The sequence below is a fragment of the Uloborus diversus genome, chromosome 3 (genome assembly GCF_026930045.1).
Source record: "Uloborus diversus isolate 005 chromosome 3, Udiv.v.3.1, whole genome shotgun sequence".
NCBI lineage: Eukaryota > Metazoa > Arthropoda > Arachnida > Araneae > Uloboridae > Uloborus > Uloborus diversus.
The window spans coordinates 69,301,612-69,322,872 of record NC_072733.1 but is presented as its reverse complement, the minus strand read 5'-3'; the positions used below and the strand labels follow the sequence as shown (position 1 = coordinate 69,322,872).

Genomic DNA, 21,261 nt, shown 5'->3' with positions numbered 1-21,261 from the left:
AACTGAAAAACTCAATTTTCTAAAGTGAATAGATATACAAAGTAGCACGGAAGAGAGAAAATGTCTTAATGGAACTGTAACGTTCCCAATCACGCAAATGGATGTGCTTAAATCGAAAGAATAAGAGCACACATGTTCAAATATTTTCGTGGTTCCATGAAAATTTTAATGTGTCCAATATAAAAGCAGTTTAAATTCAGTGAAAAACTAAAATATTCAAAATTTGAGAAAAAATAAAAGTATTGATGATTCTACAATATATTAACATTCAACTTAACAGGAGTAATTTTTATAAAATGAGTGTCATAACTATAACTAAACACTAGTTCTTTAACTTTTTTTTTGGGGGGGGGGGATTTTATCTTAACGAAACTCACAGACCCCGTCTTGGAGCACAACGGTTTCATGTAATCTGTGTTTGAAGTACACCGCTCTAAAAGAAAAAAATTTTTTTGCGTCGTAAGTTTCAAAGTCAATGAACATATCTAACGCATGTTGACACCCTTGAGCTTTTCACTAACACTACAGTTTGCTTATTTGGGTCAAATCCATACTCTGCATTTCAATCTGTGAATGATACTTTACACAGGCCCGTCACCAGGGCCTGATTTAACTGTAAGCTCGTGAAGCCAGGCTTAGGGGCTACCTAGCTTGGGGACCTTTAATTATAAACTTTTTTTACATATATAATTGTTTTCAAATGTTTTGCACTATAGAATTTTTCTAAATATTTTTACTCAAGCGTAAATTAAAAAATTTAATTGTTACCGCTGTCTCTGTTTCAACATTGTTTGTTTATGAGCTCAGTGGAAAACTAACTTTCCCCATGGGGGGAGTGAAACAATTATTAATGGGGTCTACATGAAAAAAAATCAGTATTGCAGACACGCACCACTTTTTTTGTGGGGGGGGGGGTTGGGGGGATCGTTTTTTTTTTTTTTTTTGGAAGACACGTCATTGATCATGGGGGATGTTAACCTCTGAAATGATCCCCCCCCTCCCTGTTTTTGGATAATTAATGTATTTACATGTAAATGATCGTGGTGGTAGCGGTTTTTTCGGTATAATGTTCATTGAGTATATACCCTTTTCTCCCTCCCCCTCTCCTGGAAATATTCGAAATGTGGCGTCTGACGTTATATATTTCAATTGCATTTCGAATTAAAAAAATGCGTGCACCTGTAAAATATGTTGCAAGTTGATAAATTCCGTGAACGCCTTCAGATGATTTTATATTTCAACATAGGAATAAAGATTAGGTAAATTACAAACGCGTGATAATGACGGTTTTTTAAAATGAATTCTAAAATTGTTTATTGAAATTTATGTTGGAAATTAAGATTTTAAATTGTTAAGCCGCTTCAATTTAAAATATTGGCAAATAATGATTATGAGCAAACAAAAAACTTTTAAGCTCCAACACATTTAAATGAACTAATTTTTAGGCGATGATTAAAGATAAAACAAATTAGGTAATTCATACGAAACATCGACAGAGTCAAGACATTTTTTTTTTATCTTAAAAAAACATACACCCATGAAATTGATTCTAGTAAATTTTTATTGAAAAATATCAAAACAGATTCTCTCATTTTACGTTACATAGCAGCTAACCGTGGATGACGAATATTAGAAAGATTCCGATGTACATCATTAAAATAAAATGTTATCAGTCCTTTTTTGTCTATGGTATTATAATCTAAGCAACAAAAATTAGTATTATATTTTCTGCATAAAAAATTAAACTCTACGGAGCAACACTGAAATTGATGAAAAGTAAATTTTGCAAAGCTAGAAACCAAAATTTATTGAAGTATATCAACTTACTCTAAAGAGTAGTCAAATGATTAAAAAAATCACGAATTGCATCAAGAAATAAATAAAAAATATTATTAATAATTACAATAATAGACGACAGTCGAGAAACTGAATAAGCTAATATTTCGGATAATTGAAGCAATGAAAATTCGAAATCTTTTTAGAATATTCAATGCAATAAGGCTAAAAAAATTGGACACAAAATTATGTTTCAGAATGAAACAAACAAACGGAATTCCTAAAAAAATGCCAAAAATGAAGATAGGGGGATCGTCTCAAAAAACGAACCAATATACTGCGTGAATGTAAAGACGACATTTATGATGAAAATAAAATTTTTGCAATATTTGAGTTATTTTGAAATGGCGCGAAATTTAATCCAAGAGTTTTCAAAATAGTGTGAGTCAACAAGGTCGTACAGGCGTTTGAAGTGGAATCTTTCGCCAATAAAAGTTTAAACGAAAACGGCAGATCTAAAACTTAGAAAATAACTACCGACCAAATGTTCACTTTAAAATAAAAATAATTAACGTAGGGGAAAAAATCTTTCTATACACATTACTACATAATCGCATGAAAAATAATTTAAAAAAATAGGTTGAAATCAAATGAAGTTCAATACAAAGGTAACTCCTGATAAATGATAACGGAAACAAAAACGGATACTAGGCGCGGTTGTAAGACACCCACGTTCTCCGGTAAAAAAAATGCCCTTGGACTAGCATTTATAAACATGGGCGGTTTGTTAAACGACATTCCAGGGATAATTATAAGCTGTAAACTATATTAAAATTGAAAATGTGAAAGATGGAAGGGAAACTTCTCAACTGAAAGTCGTTCAAAAATGAAGATTTATATCGCGTAATCAGTGAAGAGCGAGTGAGGGGAAAAGAAACTAAAGATTCCTTTATACAATTTATTTAACAACGTTTGGTTTTGAATCCCACTTTTTAAAAAATAAAACTCAGCTAAAAAAGCAAGCAGTTGATACGGGTGCACAGGTTTAACACGTTATTTATATACTGATACATTTGTAAAGAAATACTTATTAAGAGGGTAGATTTTCATAAAAGGAAAAAGATTCTATAAAAAATTTATGATAATTTCTCGTAAAAACTCAATAAACGAATAGAAAGCAAACATAAAATCATAAAATTTTAAAATGAACCAAAATTAAACCTACTGTTGTAGTGACACACTTCATATGAAATATTGTATTCAATCTAAAAGTGAGTTTTGTTGAAGAAAGACTGCTTGTCCAAAATTCTTGAAATAAAGTATTATTGAAACATTTTTAGATAGATAGGCATACTGATTAAGAAAGAGTTTGAAAATAACGAGGTACGACTCTGAAAAATACATACAGTATCGATACAAAGCAGGGGTTTTGAACTTCTAAATGTTTGAGGGGCGAAACTGAATCCAGAGGTTCATTTGAAAGTCTCGATATATTTACAGCCGCAGCCAAGTTAACTTTAGAGGGATCGGGTAATGAAGCACCGTAATGAACATCTATACTAATAATATAAAGCTGAAGAGTTTATTTGAACGCGCTAATCTCAGGAACTACTAGTTCGAATTGAAAAATTCTTTTGTGTTGAATAGTCCATTTATTGAAATAGTTGAATAGTCCTTTTTTTAAAAAATAAGATTGACCGAAATATTTGTACTTGCAAATTAAATGTTTAATTTTTTAGTTCTATGAATTTCCTAATAGATGTCGGAGTAAGTTAACTCATCGAGAGGGCGCTGGCCAACAGTGCCGATAGCTTCGAGGAGCCATGCCGCGCGGCTCAAAGGTTACGCTATTGTGGTCAGCGAACTGATTTTTGAATGAGTTTTTTTCGATACTCAGGGACACAATTTGATTTTGTAGGATATTTCTTCAACTTTTGTTTTTGTTCTTATGGTTGAAGATAGTTACTTATCTAAGTAAATAATTTGATTTGTCGTACTATTCAATAGTGATTGCTCTTTATAACTTTTTCATTATAGTATTGTTTATTTGAAGAAACATTTTAATTTGAGGGAAAAAAACCGCTTCACTCGCTAAAGGGCAGGGTTACGGTAGCGTGGCTGCTAGGCGCGTTAAGGGATAAACTATACAGATGATGGATTGACTTGAGTTTTAAAGCTTTTGTTAATCTTTTTATGTATTTTAACGAATAGTTCTAAATTCCAAAGAGACTTTAATAGGTTTTTTGAAAACATGTGTCGCATTTTAGTTGAAGAAAAATGATAGTTTTACACCAGAAAAAAGGGGGGGGGGAGGCGTGGATTTTTTTTTAACGGATTTCTTTTAAATTCTTAGCACGGGCATCGCCGTGCTGCTACTGCTAGTAAATTATAAATTGGAAAGAAAAAACGCACACACAAAAGTATAAGAAAGGTACAATGGGAAAACTGAAGTCTATTGGCAGCAGCCACCAAAGATCTCCACCTAATCTAAAGACAAATATTTTATAAAATATTTTCCCCATATTTAGGATGCCAATGCACAACTTGTTTTTGCAATTAGAAGCTGCTTATCAAAAATATCCCCTTTTTTTCGACTCACCCTAATGCATATGCTTCCAAACATCGATGTAATTTTCTGGACAAAATCTATCTTGGGAATCTTTCTTTAGGCAGGCCAGTGGTTCTCAACCTTTACACTACTAAGGTCCACTTGGTACCCTTCTAAATCCTAAGCAGACCATATATGATAGAAATAAGATTTTCACAACAATTATATAAGATGAATTTAGAGATGAGAACTGTCGGGGGGAGTTTTTTTTTTCGTTTATTTTCGAAAGGGTTCATTTCCACTCGGGAAAAATTGAAAGTTTTGAAATTTCTAGCCAAAAATTATGCATTCAGAAATTCATAATACCGACACTTAAATGCGTTTTGTGTTTAAATACTTTTTTTGTGTGTGTGTTCAGCACCCCACATAAAAACATTAACTTTGTTAATTTTGTTAACTCTGTTCATCCACTTTTCGAGTGATTCTCTACTAACAGGAGACCAAGAGCGAATTGAACGGTCGATAGAGCTATACACTGTTAAAAAAAACCTGAAAGTTCAGGTAGTTTCTGACTGATTTTAACAGAATATTTCTGTAATGCTTCAAAATGTATTTTTTCCATACAAAAACGTAAACATCCCGACGAAAACGGAAATTTTCCATTTCTAGGGTTGCCGCTGTGCTGTACTTTGCTCCGATTAGTCTTCAAGTCATGATAAACATCACTTATTGATAGTGCTTATTAATCGCACTGTTACATTTTGCTAATTAAAAGCATATTTAGAATAACAACTCAGATGCTGTACACAAAATAGATAGCTTGCTATTTCATGTCTGGAGAGTAATATACTCGTATGTCGAAATTGTTTATACGCCTTTGAACTTTGTAGGTTTGGAAAAATGTTCGCGCCATTTTTAGACTGGCAGATGTGTTTTGATCGCCCTGATGATTTGATGTGGGTTTTACTGAGTCAGCATTAGAATATTTTTGTGGTTTTAATATTTTGCTCAATACTTTGAACAATTCTATTCGTTAGTCATATTGTGTGCTCTAGCAGTGAGAATAGTTTAAGGATCTCGTGTTATCAATTTAAAATAAAGCCTATTGGATTAGCTGTATCCAGATGCATTTAGCACCGCTGGTTATATGTAAGTGTTGTTGAATATCTTTGTACATGTTAATACAAATGTATTTTCCTTGTTAATATGCATTTGATAGAATTCCGATGATAGTTTATTTAGAATTTATACAACTATTATAGAGTTATTTTTTATTGCTCTTACGCATTCTTGAAAGTTAATACACTAAATGCCATTTCGTATCTATACCGGAGATTATTGTGGTGTGCGAGCAAGATAGGAAAAATCACTCTTTTTTTTGGGGGGGGGGGGGGATTCGCTTCACAGTTTGGAATACTGAAAGTAACTATTTTAAATCTCTAAATAAAGGTGTATTGTTGATCTTTAATATATACAATGAAAGTTTTAGCTACAATAAGTACTTAATTTAATTTATTAAGATCTTATCCAACAACTTATTTGAGATTATTGCAAGTTTCTTGGAAAAACAGTTCGGGTAAAACGAACTGATTGATATATGCTTAAGTAATAATGATTATGTACTAAAAATCTACGTTGCGATTCCAATGAGTGAAAAATTTGGATATCATTGGGGGGGGGGGGGGATGTAGCATCTGAACCAAAAATTCTTCACGTGCATGTCAATGATTCTGTTTTTAAACACAATAGATATGCGGTACTCTCTATCAGGTATATTATTATATGATAACGTCAACCTGCTTTTAATAGCATTTTATTTGACATATTCTGCAAATAAAAATATCATATTTTTCATGTATGCCTTTCCATGCCACCCCAGACAATGTACGACGAAGGGATTATCGAACAGTATCAGCAGGGATAATTGGTGTCCTATTCAAATCCATCAATTTTTCTGCTAGTACTATTTGATTAATTTGACTCATCTGAAGTTGATATAAAAAGTTTTGGTCAGCAAATGGATGCTTGGTATGTTAGGTAAGTTCTCACTCCAGATGTTAATTTAAAAAATCTTTGAGTAACAAATGCAAATAAAAAAAAAGTAATTATTTTAGAACAGTTAACTATACCTGTATTATATATCATTTTAAAGAACTAAATTTTTAATGAAACGAAAAGTCAATACTTGACATATCTTTTTAAATATTTTTTGAAAATAAAATCTTTTTACATAAATACGGGAAAGTGAGAAATGGAAAAAATATCGCAATGAAAAAATAAGGAACGTAAATTCTGTTAAAACACAGAAAGATCGTAAATGAACGGAAAAATAAGAAATGGAATTTTCGTTCAGTCACGAGAAATTTATAAACGGAAAACTACAACTACGGCGAAATAAGAAATGGAACTTCTGTTAAATCACGGAAAGTCATTGAACGAAAACGTAATATTTACGGCAACTTTGCTGCCGGTACTTTCTCCGTTATTTTCAGGAAATTTTTTTAACAGTGTAGTTTGGTTCTGATCAAATGACTTCCGACGAAAGAACGATTAATAGATTAAATTTCTTAAAATAGTGGTGATGAAAGCTGATTTTGCTCTGTCAATACTGGCTATTGGAGTTGTCCCAAAAATAAGAATTACTCCTCTTCCAACCCAAACATAAATGATATCATTCAAGGTTAAACGGCTTGTTATCAGAATCTTACTACTATATGACACTCTGCCCGAAATGTAGAAGTATCACTGATAACTCCATTCACAATAGTATTAATATGAATGGTGTTACCATATGCTCACGTTAACTTGACAGAAACATTTACATTACGTTAAGGGTTAACCAACGAAAATCAGTTTCTTACACGTTAACCTTAAACGATTCCCCTTACATGAGTAATTCACATGTAAGAATCACTCACGCGTAATTCACATGCATGAGTAAATACCCGATGTTACAGTGCATTTATTCATTCAAGCGCGCGAAAGAAGCGCCACACATCGAGCCATAAGCAAAAAATAAGATAGTATCTGCATCTCTGCACATGCTTGAATCACTCAACTGGTTTAAAAAATATAAACTTGAGTTGAAAAAAAAAATCCAGAAACAGACTTAATTTTTCTACCTCTGAAAAAAAAAGTATCTGAGAAACTGAAAATTGAGATGAATTTTAAACTCTCTCACTAATCCTGGTTCTCTTTGAGGAGCACGAATCATATATATATATATGCTGTCCCAGCAATTACTATCCAAATATGAAGGAAACAGAAAAATTGCTTACCTGTTTTCCATTAAGTGTAAAAACCTTTCGAACAGCGCCAGTGTCCAGCTTTATCGCATTAGTAATGTCATTCAAAACTTGGTCAAAGGAATGTGCTGTTTTTTTTATTTAAAAGCATTCGAACAGCTTTCCTCGGTTTTACACCATTCCTAATTATAGTGATTAATTTTGGCCGAATGAAATCTCTGGATTCTCTACTCGAAGAGTCAGTTTCCAATTTATTTGTTAAGCTATCGTCAAGTTTTTTTGTTACACTCCAATGAGGTTTTTCATTCTTCAAATAGTCTAATTTTATAAAATGATCTGTTGAAGAACATACATAACTGCCACCTTCGTTTAATTGGTCAATTGATAAAATCTTTTCCTTTCCATCTACACTAAATATATAACGGACTCCTTTTGGCAAATTTACTTTATCAACAAGAACCCTTGTGAGATCTTCCAAAAGTGCGTCGAAAGAACGAATGCGTTCAACCGATAATACATAAAGAAGTCCTTTAAAAAACCGATCTCCATTTCTGAAAAATCTAAACTTCTTTGCTTTTTTCTCTTGAATCAATTTTTTCAAACTTGTTCGCATCAGACCTTGAGCACTATGAGAAGGACTAGATCTTCCGTTACGAGTAGTACGGAAGTTCTCATCCTTCTTCTCATCAGAATTTGCGGTATCAAGATCAGCACCAGAAGAGAAAGAATCATTGCATTCAAAGTTTGTCGCCATATTCCTAAAAGAAATGAAACATAACTGTAATACTTATTTTTCATAAAAGTTTGTACAAGTACCGTAAAAATATACTCTTCCATAACGTTTGCATTTAAAACTTTTTAAGATTTGGGAGTAAAAAGTTAGAACATTTTTAAAAATATATAAATTACAGTAAAAAAAAGAACACATTGTTTAAAAAAAAGCTAAATATTTTAAATTTCATTCTCGAAAGCTTTCGCTCGCGATTGTCTATCTTCTATACATATAATAAAACAAGATATTTGTGTGTGTGTATGTGAGTGTGTTTGTGGCGCGCATCCTGGGAAAACGGTAAGGCCTAGAAAGATGAAATTTGGTGCATAGGTGTCAGTTTTTGCCGAAAATGTGCACCTCGGGCTTTGATTTTTTAAATAGAAAAAAGTTATTTAATGTTTTATGTGTTTTTTTGCACTTTTTACCTCAGATTCCGAACCAATCGTACCATACAAACATTTTTTGTACTACAGTGTAGGAAATTCAATTTTAAATATGATGAATGAAAATATTTTGAAGATAGAGCAATTTTTATATTTTTTATAAATTTTTGAAAAAACCTTTATTTTGCATTTTTTTCTAGGTTTAATTTTTTTCGAAAGCCATCCTGCAAAAAGTATTGAACCCTCAATTCTAAAATTTTAGTTGGTAATAGTAAAAACATTCTGCCCCCTTCAGAAGAAAAAAGTTTTTAAAAATACGCAATAGTTTTTTTTTTACAATTTTTTTAATGGCAGAACACAACGCTAGCTGTTCGCTTGCCGGCTGAGTTCGGAGCTTACCTCATCACGTGATTCAACTGAAATCATTTGCCTTCTCTTCACTTTTTTTTTTCCCTTCAAGCGCTACTTTTGGAACACTACGGGGAACATAGAGCCTTTTTTTTGCCGGCTATTTTGATTAAATAAATAAAGCCCGCGGTTTTTTGCATGATCTTTGTTTTTGTTACGGATTGGCGGTTAGGAAAGGTAGATACAGAGATAGATAGAGGTTGAGTGGACAAAAAACGTTTTTGTTTTCGAATTAATACTTATATAAATAAAAAAAGATTGTACTGTCAGGAGGTAGATATGCACAGATCGTATAGATTGATAGATAGACAAATATAGAGGTCGATATAGTAAATGGACAGCAAGAAAGAGGCATGCCCGTCATTTAAGGAATTTCAACGGGGTGTCAGCCCCCCCCCCCCCCCACACCATGACATTGAAAAAACAATGCTTTCACATAAAAGTGGAAGTGCTTTTTGTTTATTTTTCGACAAAATTTGCATGAAGAGTACGTCGTTTGTGTCTCCCCTCCCCCTCCTTTAAAAATATTCCAAACGACGGAACTGGAGATAGATCTAGAAAATATTTTATTCAAACTATTAATGATATAGATAGATATAGATTGATTGATACCGCCTAGAAATTTGTTTAAGCAGCCGCCGAAGGCTGCTACATCGGCGTAAAAAGGCGAATGATAATATTGAGAAAAAAAAGAGAAAAACATTGATTAATACCGTCGCTAAATTGTCTAAGCAGCCGCCGAAGGCGGCAACCCTGGCGCAAAAAGGCGAATGGCGTAAAAAGACGGACCAGTTGGTCGCCGCAGGCGGCTAGTTAAAAATAAATGTATCTTGAGAAATCTTCCTCTCAATTGATTTCAATTTTAGTTAGAAATCAAAGCCGAAAGTCGACTTTCAGTGAATACTATTATAACCGTCAAGGCGGCTAGATTGGCCGCTTGCGGTGGTGTTGTACCCCCCCCCCCCCCCCCTTGACGAACGGAACGAAGTACTTCGGAGGCTTCTTAGCGCCTGGGGCGGCTAAGGGAGCGAAATAATGTTATTTGACGTTTTAAACAATGTCTCGGATAATTAAAATTGTAGAAAATTGAGACTTAAATTACATTAATTCAAAAGAAAAAAATCGCTTTTTCTCACTTTTCACTACAGTAAACTCCCGATTATCCGCGGAATTGGGTGGCACAAGTGCCGCGGATAATAAAAACCGCGGATAACCGCAAAAAGACTAAAATGGGGGACAAATCAGGTAAAAATTGTCCTATCTCAAATTCTTAACTGTATTGATGCATAACACTTTCTGCAAACAGTGAAAATATATATAGAGTACAGTACAAATGTTTTGTATTTCTGCACAACCGAACTTAACATCAATAACAAACAAGTGTATGTACGATGAAGAACGCACAATAATAATAATAATAATAAAATTAAATTAAATCAATCAATCAAGCAAATTCAACTGAGTGTAAATTTACAATTTTCAAAAAAAAAAAAAAAAAAACAGCCACTGGTATTTGCTTTTTACTGCGAAAATACATGTTCGTGATTGTTGATTGATTCGCGGATAATCCGCCCCGCGGATAAACCGCTCGCCGATAATCGGGAGTGTACTGTATTTGGCAAGCGGCCAACAGCTGTGCGTCTTCGCTCAAACCACGAACTATTGGCAAACTGCCAACTGCTGCACAATTCCAGAATGGGTAAAACACGACTGAAAATTGATATTTCCGCTAATTTAAGTCTCACAAAGATGACACCTGGCAGTCCGTGATTCTCGTAAATCATTTGATAACGGACTCGATCCTCAATTCTTTGTCGTTCTCGAAGAGTTCGAGTGACAAACATACATTGTCGGATTTTAATACATAAGATACGTGGATAAAGTTATCGGAAAATTATCACCATACTATGCAGGGGGCATCTTTCCCCTTTTCGGATCAGAAATAATAAATAAATAATCGATTCAACTATCGTTCTTGTTGGACAACGTCACACACTGCAGATTTTTTACCCTTTTCGGCATGTAATCCACAGTAGGTCTTACAAATAAAAAAACTCCGAATTCGCATTTGGTTGAAATATAAAACGATAGTACATGTGCAGTTTTTGTATAAGTTTTCTTTGGTGTTTTTTGATAAGTATAATTATGAGTACAATAAATCGGTCTACTCATCAGGTACTAATTCAGATTCTATAATAATAAAACAGATTTAGTTCCAAACATTTGAAATTCTATTTACCTGGAATTAAAATGCTGATTTAATACAAAAGTGTACTGAATAAAACGGAAAAAGTTTACTTTCAGCTAAGTATATCACATAAAAAAATGCGTAAATCACAAAAATAGATAAAAAAAATTGCAAACAAGTGTTTTAAATTTACAGGTTTAGGTCAAACGTTTTTCCATTCAAGACGGGACTCCGCCCCCTGTTCGATTCACTCGCCCTGTTCGCCGCCTGCGGCTGGTGACAATTTAAGATTTTAAGGCCTTTCCCTCAGGAAGTCTACAGGACTTCCTGGAAGTTTGGCCCCTTAACGTTTAGAGGGGTGAGACATCCAACGGTACCAGTATTGACCTGGTAGACATTGACAGTCGAAGAAGATAAGGTTACAGACACACCGAGACAGACGCGCAAAGGTTTTAATTGCGTAGATTGCATATTTTTAAACTGAACAAAAGAGCCCAATTGTTTTTTGTTGCCGCCACCTCCCCTCCTCCAAAAGTAGTTTTTTTAGTGTTATTTTGTGCTGTAAACATTGTGTTGATTCCCTTTTACTTTGAAAATGTATTATATTTTAATTACTGCAAAGACACATGAAGAGACAAATTATTTTAAAATTTAAATGTTGATAGTGCAATTCTAAAGGGTGTTTTTTAGAGGTATAAAACTTTAGGTTCAAATAAAACACCGTTAAATGATATAAATCGCCATGAATTTGGCTTTATTCGAAAGATGATTCTTTGCCATTTTTATTTAAATGATTTCTGGTATATGGCCACTTTGGCTGGCTTGGAGAACGTCTAATCGGGAAGTCCAATTTTCTATCACTTTTTGCAGCAATGGGGGCCATATGTGAGTGATATGTGGCGAATGTTCTTGTCCAAGGCGTCAATCGTCTGTTGCTTATCGGTGTAGACCTGAGACTTCACACAGCCCTACAAAAAATAGTCCAGCGTAGTTAAATCGCATGATCTCGCAGGACAATTCACGGGTCCATTAAGCGAAATTATTCGTTCACCTAAAGTTTCTTTCAATAAATCAATTGTGACACGAGCTGTGTGGCGTGTTGCACCGTCCTGTTGTCTATTCATGATGAAATGGCAAACTAAACTAAACACAAAACAAGTGACAACTATCAAAATAGCCCACAGACCAAACCTTCTATACCTCTAAAAAACACCCTTTACCTTAACTGATTGAAAATGTTGATTAGTGGTAGCAATGAATGATTCTTGAATAACCTCTTTGATCATTTTAACAGTTCAACTTAAAATCAGAGGCTAATACAAAAGCGACTCGGATCACCCGAAAAATAAATAACTTTTCTTATTCTTAGATAATAATTTTTTGAAGTCCTAATTAGTTTCAAAACGCTAGCTCTCGGAATGTTTAGCTCTACCAAAAATAAATAACTACGTATGTCCTAACTGAAAACATATTTCTAATAAAACGCTTAATTTTGGGCACTATATAAAATAAGTTACAGTCAACACTCGATAACTCGATGTTTAAAGGGACCGGTTAAACATTCAAGTTATTGGAAGTTCGAGATATGGGAAGTTCCCACAGCCTTTTCAAGGATTTTGAACCAAATGAAAATTTTGAAATAAAGGAATATGCAAGTTATATAAGGCTTGGAGTTTCCGCAATTTGTAACTCACAAATACGCATTTAAAATAGTTGAACTGCACTTATATTGCTTGTATTGTTCTACGGGCACAACCGGGAAGATGGGGGGGGGGGACGTGCAGAACCCTTGTCTGACAAAGTAGTAATGTTAATTTTAAAAGATTGCATTAACTCACTCCTTCCTTTCCCCCCTTCATATACACAGAAAAAAAAATGATTGCATCACCAGAGTTTATGCAGTTTTATTAACAGTTTTTCAGATTATGTGATGAATAAATAAATAGTTTTCTTTGATTTAAGTATCATTTACATAAAACTTCCCATTGGTGCACAAAGAAGCTATTTATTTATTCTAATTAAATGTTATTACTAATATAACTTCCTCCTTTCTTCCAAAAAGGGGGCAGATTGCGTTTTAACATTTAAATGTAGTAATATAGCTATATGATCTTGATATACAACTTTTAATATTTTTTCAAAATATTAAAAGTGGACACAATATTAATATATGTACTGCTTTTTTAAAAAATAAGCATTCCAAATTACCTTTTCCTTCGTAACAAAAATAAATACAACATAAAACTTTTATAATTAAAAAAATCAGCCCTTGTTGTTTCGTACTATCTGCATGGGCATCGGCAGGAAGGAGGGGTGCACTTGCACCACCTGGCTTGGGGGGGGGGATTAAATAAAAAAATTACATATATTTTTTCTTAATTATTTACACTAAACTTAAATTTTTTGAAAACAAAGGACAATGCAAAATATTTAAACTGAAAGTACACCACAAAAATATTAGTCATTTTGGTGTCTATGAATGCCTGTAGGGGGCGGGGGTGCACTTTAACCTCCTGGCTCTTAAAAAATAAAATGAAATTCATTAAGAAGGTACTAACTAGAAAATACTTTTAAAACAAGATAAATCACAAACATTATTATTTTTTATAATTATGTCCACTATTTGAAGAAAAAGTCGGATAATCCTAGATTGTAAATAGCACAGAATAAGCTGTTAATTTCAGAAATTATACCCCTCATGGGGAATTATTTTATGTATTTTAATATACGTTTCACGTTCATGAAGATATAAACATTTCTTTCAAAAATACCAAACTCATTTGCGGATTTGGCAACATGCAGTTTTCCTTCAAATCTTATCGAATTTTTAGAACACTAGATAGAATAAAATAAATATTACACTGAAATTTAATACTAAAATATTGAACATTTGACAAAATAAGAAAATTTAAAGAGCTACTAATTTTGCACTGTGCACTGGCTAAGCACAGTCAGTGTAAGTTATTAGCGACCTAATGAACCGAATTTCAATTATTTTTGAATAGCCCCGGAATTTTACGAGGTTATTCGCACATTGCCAAAACTTGCTTTCAATTGTTTAATTCTGCTATAGCGTGAACCGTCATAGAAAGATGATCTGTAAACCATCTCTAAGTACATCCCATATTAAAAAATACCGCTCTGATATTTTTCTAAATTTCAAAGTATTTAGCTGGAATTTCTTCTACAGTTGCCAAACCACATGGCTGTGAAATTATGAAGGTAATAAATTGCTAATTTTCGTGTATGCAGAGAAAACTGAACTGCTTTAAATGTTCATATTTCATCAAATTTTCAGAATCTTAATATAAAGTTTCTCCTGTATGCTTTCAAGTTTTCTAAAGGTAAGGTTTGATAAAAAAAAAAACTCTGCATGTCATGAATATGTCATGGATTTAAATCATGATTTTTAAAAATTGAATTACTATAAGTTTAAAACAAAGTATTTTTATCTATTTATTAACCTATTTCAATGGAGCATGTAAAGTGAAAAGTTTAATGGTAAAACTAGTCTTACCATGTGATGAGCGCTGGCACGCAATGGTTGATTGTTTGACGAAACTCATAAAAACTGGTCTGTTTTGTTGAAAATTTGTGACGAGGACAGGGACAAAATTGATAATACTATTCACAATAAGTAGTTAAATATAGGATTGAAAAGAAATACAGAAAATCTTTTAAAATGCTGTAGCTTTAGACTGTTCTAAATAACACGTGTTCTATTGCTAAAGCTGTACATATTTAGAAAACTTTGGAGATCAAGCTGAAAGATATGGATAACTATAAATGCAATTTAACCGCTTTTAAGAAGTGATAATAGCAAGCCCAGGGAGATTTCCATTTCTTAGCTTATCAAGTAACTCGCTTCTCTGGGGAAAACTCTGACTGATTTGGAAAGAAAAGATTTACATTTGCAAATGAAAAGTACTCTTTCCATATTATTAATGTTCTTATGTAATTCTGGGAAAAAATCTGATCCTTTCAATGAATTCCTTTTTAGTAAAGATGTGCTTAGTAAAATTTCCCCACTCAATGGGTGGAAAAGTCACTTTTTTTCAAGTAAGAATAAGAATGGCAAACCTGATCACCTAAACCAGGGATTTAATCGATTGTTGAAAGTAGTGATGTGCCGGATCGTTAAAAAAGTAGATCCGCGGATACGGATACGGATCATTAGTGTCAAGATCCGCGGATACGGATCTCAAAATTTTTTTTGCCCAATTCAACTATCCAAGTTTTAAATTTATTACGGAAGGTATTCCCGTCATAATAATAACACTGTTTCTTCAAAAAAGTCATCTACACCGAAAATATATAATAAAGACTATGAAACTGACTCTTTAAAGAAATCTGCGTTAAAATTGAGGGAGAGTTGGAAGGAACGGGTCAGCGCTGCAGTAATGCTTAAACAGAACGTGAAAAATTATTTCTAGCTTGCTCGGTTGATGTGAGATACAAGAGCAAGAGTGTAAAGCTGTTACTGGATTGGCTAGCAATAATTTTTCTCATTTTATTTCAGCATAAATGCAGCGCTGATCCATTCCACCCACATTACTCCGACCCACGGAATAACAGAGCCGGGAACACCTTTACAAACAGTAAATGGAGAATTTTGTCTCACTCTTTTGAAGGATGCGGAGAACAACCAAAATGAAGAATTAACAGAAACCACGAATCAATAACAAATAATAACATTAAACTAAAAATTAAAAAAAAAAAATAAAAACATGTCTCAGAAGGCCGTTGGCATCTGAAATAATACCTTATAATTTAACAGGGTTCATACCCTTTAGGCAGAAAAAAATTCAAGCACTTTTCAAGTACTTTTCAAGGTAAAAAATTTTGTTTTCAAGGCAATATCATAAATTTGTACTAAAAATATTGTATGCAGATTTCATTTACTACAAACACATAGAAATAAGGCAATAATACAAAAAAGTATAGGGAAACAAAATTGCTTTTTCTACAACGAGAGACGCTTTGATGAAAGATCTACTGCGTTGAAAGTTTTTCTGAAAATGTTTGAAAAGTTTGGTCATAAAGAGAAGCAGATACCAAGAGGTTTAATTTTGAGGTTTTTCAAAGGTTGCAACAGTCAGAGGTTTGTATATTTTCTAGAATCAGCAAATTAATACTTTAAAAAAAAAAACCTTTCATAAGTGCTTTTAACTTTTATGGGAAGAAACTAAAATACCCAAGTTCAATGGCATTGCCAGAGAGGAGTTTTTGAAGTCACTCCCCCCTCCCCCCGGTTTCAACATTTATTTCCAATAGCTATAAAGTGGTTTATTACAATATGAGGGTGGTTAGGACAAAAACACTAACCAGAAAGTTATTTCAGTTTGCACTATTAAGTTCTAAAAATATTAGGTTTGCAAATCATTTATAAGTATACAAATCAATTATTCGTATGTATTTATTAGCTGTTCAGCCAATAAGGCATTTCAACTGTCCTCGAGTAAATTTAAAAATTAGGAAGTAAGATAAGTTGATGAAAGTCCACAGTCCAGTCTCTACACCTCAAAATATATAAAAGCAGCTTAAACAGTGATAAATACTCTGAATGTAAACTTGAGCCTATTCAGCTTTCATTGATAAACTTGCAATAGACAATAAATGTGCAAGTTCAGATTTATAGAGCCATATTTTGAAATTGAAAAGATTCACAAGAAGTTGACATATATTATGCAGTGGCGGATCACCGCATAGGCGCATGAGGCGCTAGCTGGGGCCTCCAGAAAAGCAGGGGGCCTCGGAGCTGCGAACTGGCCTATCCTCAAAACTAAAATTTTTGTTTTGAGAATTTGTCGTGGAAAGCTATAATTTTGAGTGGAAAATGTTCAAAACTCATGAAAATTGATATTTAATCATGAATTTTAGGCGCGGGCTAATTTCTTCCAATAGGGCCCCCTGAGTCTTAGAGGGCCCCTGGCTTCAGGTACCTATGTTTGGATTTTCCCTAGAGTTTGGATTTTCCTTTTTCTTCCCACAATTTCAGCATAAAATTGTCTTCGTAAAATACTTGACAAAATTATTCTGATAAAATGCACAGTTAGTCTTGCCAGCAGGCCCTGCGTACCCGCAAACCACGCAGTGCCGGGGGGGGGGGGACACGACCTAAAAGGGCCCAATGTCCCAAGAAATTGAAAAATAATAATAAATAAAAATAAAAAAACTGGCACTAAGTTTTTATTAACGGTACGAATGTACACACTGCTGGCCTCTGGGGAGTGGCCCTACAGAGTTTTTGCAGGGGGCCCCCAAAATTTATACATCTAGGCCTGATAACCAGTCGTCATTTTTGTGTCAGTATTATATCAGTCCTCAAAATATACCAATCGTCATTTGTGCGATGCGATTACGCCCGTATCGGTGTTATTCTAAATAAGGTGAGCAAGCAGCAGGATTTACAACATGGGTTGTAAAACTCGACCTCTTGGAATGGTCACTCTTCTTGACTAACAATTATATTCCCTTTCCTTATCTAGAATGCTGAAGGGAGAAAAGACAGATCTGTGGGGGGTCCAGATCGAAGTAGTTTTCACACGCTGGGCACAGCGCACAGCTGTTTTCCTGTGCTTTCTTTCTTTACTTTTTGCTAAATTTCCCACTTTCCCATCAGTGACCAACCCGTAACAAGATAGTTTTGTGACGTATTTAACTAAATAAGCAGTTTGGAAAAGGCGGGAATTTTTTCTTTCTTTCTTTTTTTTTTTTTTGGAGGAAGAACGAAGAAGTTATGTCATTTGCTGTTTTGATTCACTCAGAGGCGTAAGAACTTTGTAGAAGTAGGGGGAGCTGGGACACATTATGAGAAGTGTCTGGTATGTAAGGGGCAGAAGCAGTGACCCCTTAAAATAATTGGTGGGGATGGGACTTTTTTTTTCTACATATGAAATTAGCTTCGAAGCTTCCATCTCTTTTTTATCTTGTATCAATTGTTTGTGGAGAGAATGAGGTGATAAAACTTCTGGTTTTGAAAGAAGGTCAGTCAATACTCAATGATGAGCACGTAGAAATAGATGAGTTTCGGGGATCCTCCCTCGGAAATTTTTCAGAATTCTTGTTCTAAAAACGAATTTTTAGGCGATCTTTGGTAATGTTGAGGGGAGAAAAGTTTTGAATAACTTCCCTGAAAATTTTTCGAAATTAATGTCTTAAAAACGCGATTGTATACCATATTTGTTGACTTTAGTGAAAATACGACTCGAAGGATTGTCCTCGATCGATTTTTCGAATCGATTTACATCTCCCGCCCAATATTTCGATTTTGAAGTCTTAAACGTAATTGTAGACAACCTTCAATAATGTCAGAGGAAAAGACTGTACTAGGGCTCTACTTTGGAAACTTTTAAACTTGAAGTCCTACTAGAGAGCGTTTTTCAATGGTGTTATCAGAAAAGGTTCAGAGGTTCTTTCTCGTTAATTTTTTCGAAATTGTAATCGCTAAAACACGCGACTGTGGATCATATTTGTTGGCGTTAGGGGCCCAGCAATTTTTTTAATTGAAATCTCAAAAACGGAACATTACATAATCTCCCATGTTGTTGGATGGCAAGATATAAAGGGACTCTCTTCCGGTAATTTTCAGGGAATCGGAGCCTTGAAAACAAAATTTGAGGTGCTCTGTAATAATTTTGGAGGAAAGGGGAGGCTTCGACAGCGTAGCATTTAGAAGAATTTCTTATTTTCTGAGAACTAGAAAAAGGCGAATAGATAAAACAGGAGGGCGGAGAAACAGAACGTTGGAAATGTGTTAAAATGAAGTGTTCGTTATATATTATATTGTTCAGATAAGTTTTTGTAAAAGTCTTTGATAGAAACTATAAAATATTAATATAATAATATTGTTGGGTTTTTTTTCTGCAATAGTAGATGAAAAGTAACAATTTTGTCATGAAAATATATCTGTAAGTGACGAAAAAACCGTAATTTAGAAAGCAAAAAAACAAGAATAATTGTAACTTCGTAAAGTATAAGCTGAGGAGTCAGATAACTTAAAATGAGATAAGTTTTTGGAAAGTTGAAATTATTTGAACAAGTACAAACAACCTTAGCAATCTTTTTTAGTTATGTCTGGAGCACCCATGCTATTCATATTTAAATGCCAAACTGACTCATCACCCCCAGCTTGCTAGACACTTAATCTTTTGTTCCAGAATTAAAAAGAAATTTGCCCAAAAATAAAAAATAGGTTGTTTTTTCTAATTTGTGTGGTTTTAAAAATGTATTCTAGATTATCTTTGTTAATGCTATAGGGTGAAAAAGTGGCCTGGGAGCGTTTTCCTCGGCATTTTTCAAAATTGAAACTTGAAAAAATTTATATTTTTTCTCTAATTACGTTAAGGAGGTTGGTATTTTAGGGTTCTTCCTGGAAATTTTTCAAAATTGTTGTTCTGAAAACGCAGTTTTAGACATTATTCGGAGATGTTAATTAGAGGAGAAATCCGGGGCCCCCCTTCCAGAAATTGGTCGAAAATGAACAATCTAAGAAACGCAGCTGTGTGCCATCTTTGATATCGTTATGAAGACAGGAAATTTTTCCGAATTGGAGCTCCAAAAACAATTTTATTTGACTTTTAATGATGTTAGGGGTGAGTTTTCGGGTGCTTTACCCCAGTAATTATTTGAAAGGTAAGACCTCAAACGAAATTTAAGATTATTTTAAATTGTATTGGCGGAGGTGGAGGGGCTGAAGCTCATTAATAAAATTTTCGAAACTTGGATTAAAATTCTGCTGAAAAACAAAAACCCATTAAAACGATTATTTGAACTCCCACCCTTTCCCTCATTAGCACGCTGCTTTATCCAACCAAGCCAATGTGTCTTCGCTCTCAGGTGCTATTCATTTCGAAAATTATTTGAGTGGTTTGGTTTTTCCATAATGAAATTTTCAATTTCTAGCCTTATATTTTTATCTGTTTGAAATACAAGCGTTTGCGGCCTCCGTCAATAAAAAAAAAAAAAAAAAAACATTTTGAATTTTTTGGTAGTTCAACTTATCTTAGTTTTTACACTTTCTTTTGTTTTAGATGTAATGTGTCCAGAACATCGCGATAAAATTTTCGTTTAATTTCGCTTTTTGTATTTAAACACTTAGAATTAGCACACTAGCAGTGGTGTGACTAGTCATGACATTTTTAAATCTCGCCTTACTCTGTTTCAACTTTTTCTCTAATTAAAATGTGTTTTGGTGGCACATATATTTTTCTCTACTTAATCACTATTTTCATGATGATATTTTTACAAAAAAAAAAAAAAGAAAAGAAAAGAAAAAGAAAAAAAGAAATTTAAAAAATGCTGGCAGCCCCTATGAAGTTATGTTTATTTACGTATTCATTTTTTACTTGACTGACGCTTGTCATAGATTTGTACTAAACACTGAATACTTTCTTTTCTTTAAAAAATGTTTGAAACGTTCGTTTCAGCGTTCCTCAGAGGTAAATCATAATGCATAACCTTGCTTGGATGTTCTTAAATAATATTCAGAGATTGCATTTGCTTTCAAATTTTGCAGAAAAAACTCTTTTCGACACTTTTATTCTATTTGTTCACTTATCATTTCTATTACATGTTCTTAAAATCGTAAAGGTTTCCTTTCTGCTTTTTTTTTTTTTTTTCATTACTAATATGAAATTGGTGACGCCATTTCAGAAAAACTGGACGGGGGAGGGGAGCAAAACCTTTCTTGGTGATGGCTCTGGTGTCCCCCCCCCCCAAAAAAAAATGTTTGGTTATGCTACGCCTCTGACTGGTACTGATTTTGGCAGGCCGCCGAGTAGAGTCCACTTTCCCGCATTTCGGCAATCAAGAGTGTTTAAACAATGAAAAAAAAAAGGTGAAGGTGAATTCAAGTGCACTGACCACTCCGTCTGCTCGCTGCTTTTGTTGCTCATTGGGTAGAAATTCCGAAATTCCCAAAAAAGGCAGATCACATTTTT

The 21,261-nt window shown here is 33.7% G+C and overlaps 1 protein-coding gene across 1 annotated transcript in view; it reads right to left on the bottom strand.

Moving 5' to 3' along the window:
• Nucleotides 1-21,261, bottom strand: part of LOC129219408 (serine/threonine-protein kinase DCLK1-like) — a 261,608-nt gene that overhangs the window by 205,340 nt on the left and 35,007 nt on the right. Inside the window, 2 exon segments of the mRNA XM_054853797.1 lie at nucleotides 7,603-7,698; nucleotides 7,700-8,327. Of these exon segments, the coding sequence (XP_054709772.1) occupies nucleotides 7,603-7,698; nucleotides 7,700-8,323 (720 nt within the window). The 5' untranslated portion in view covers nucleotides 8,324-8,327.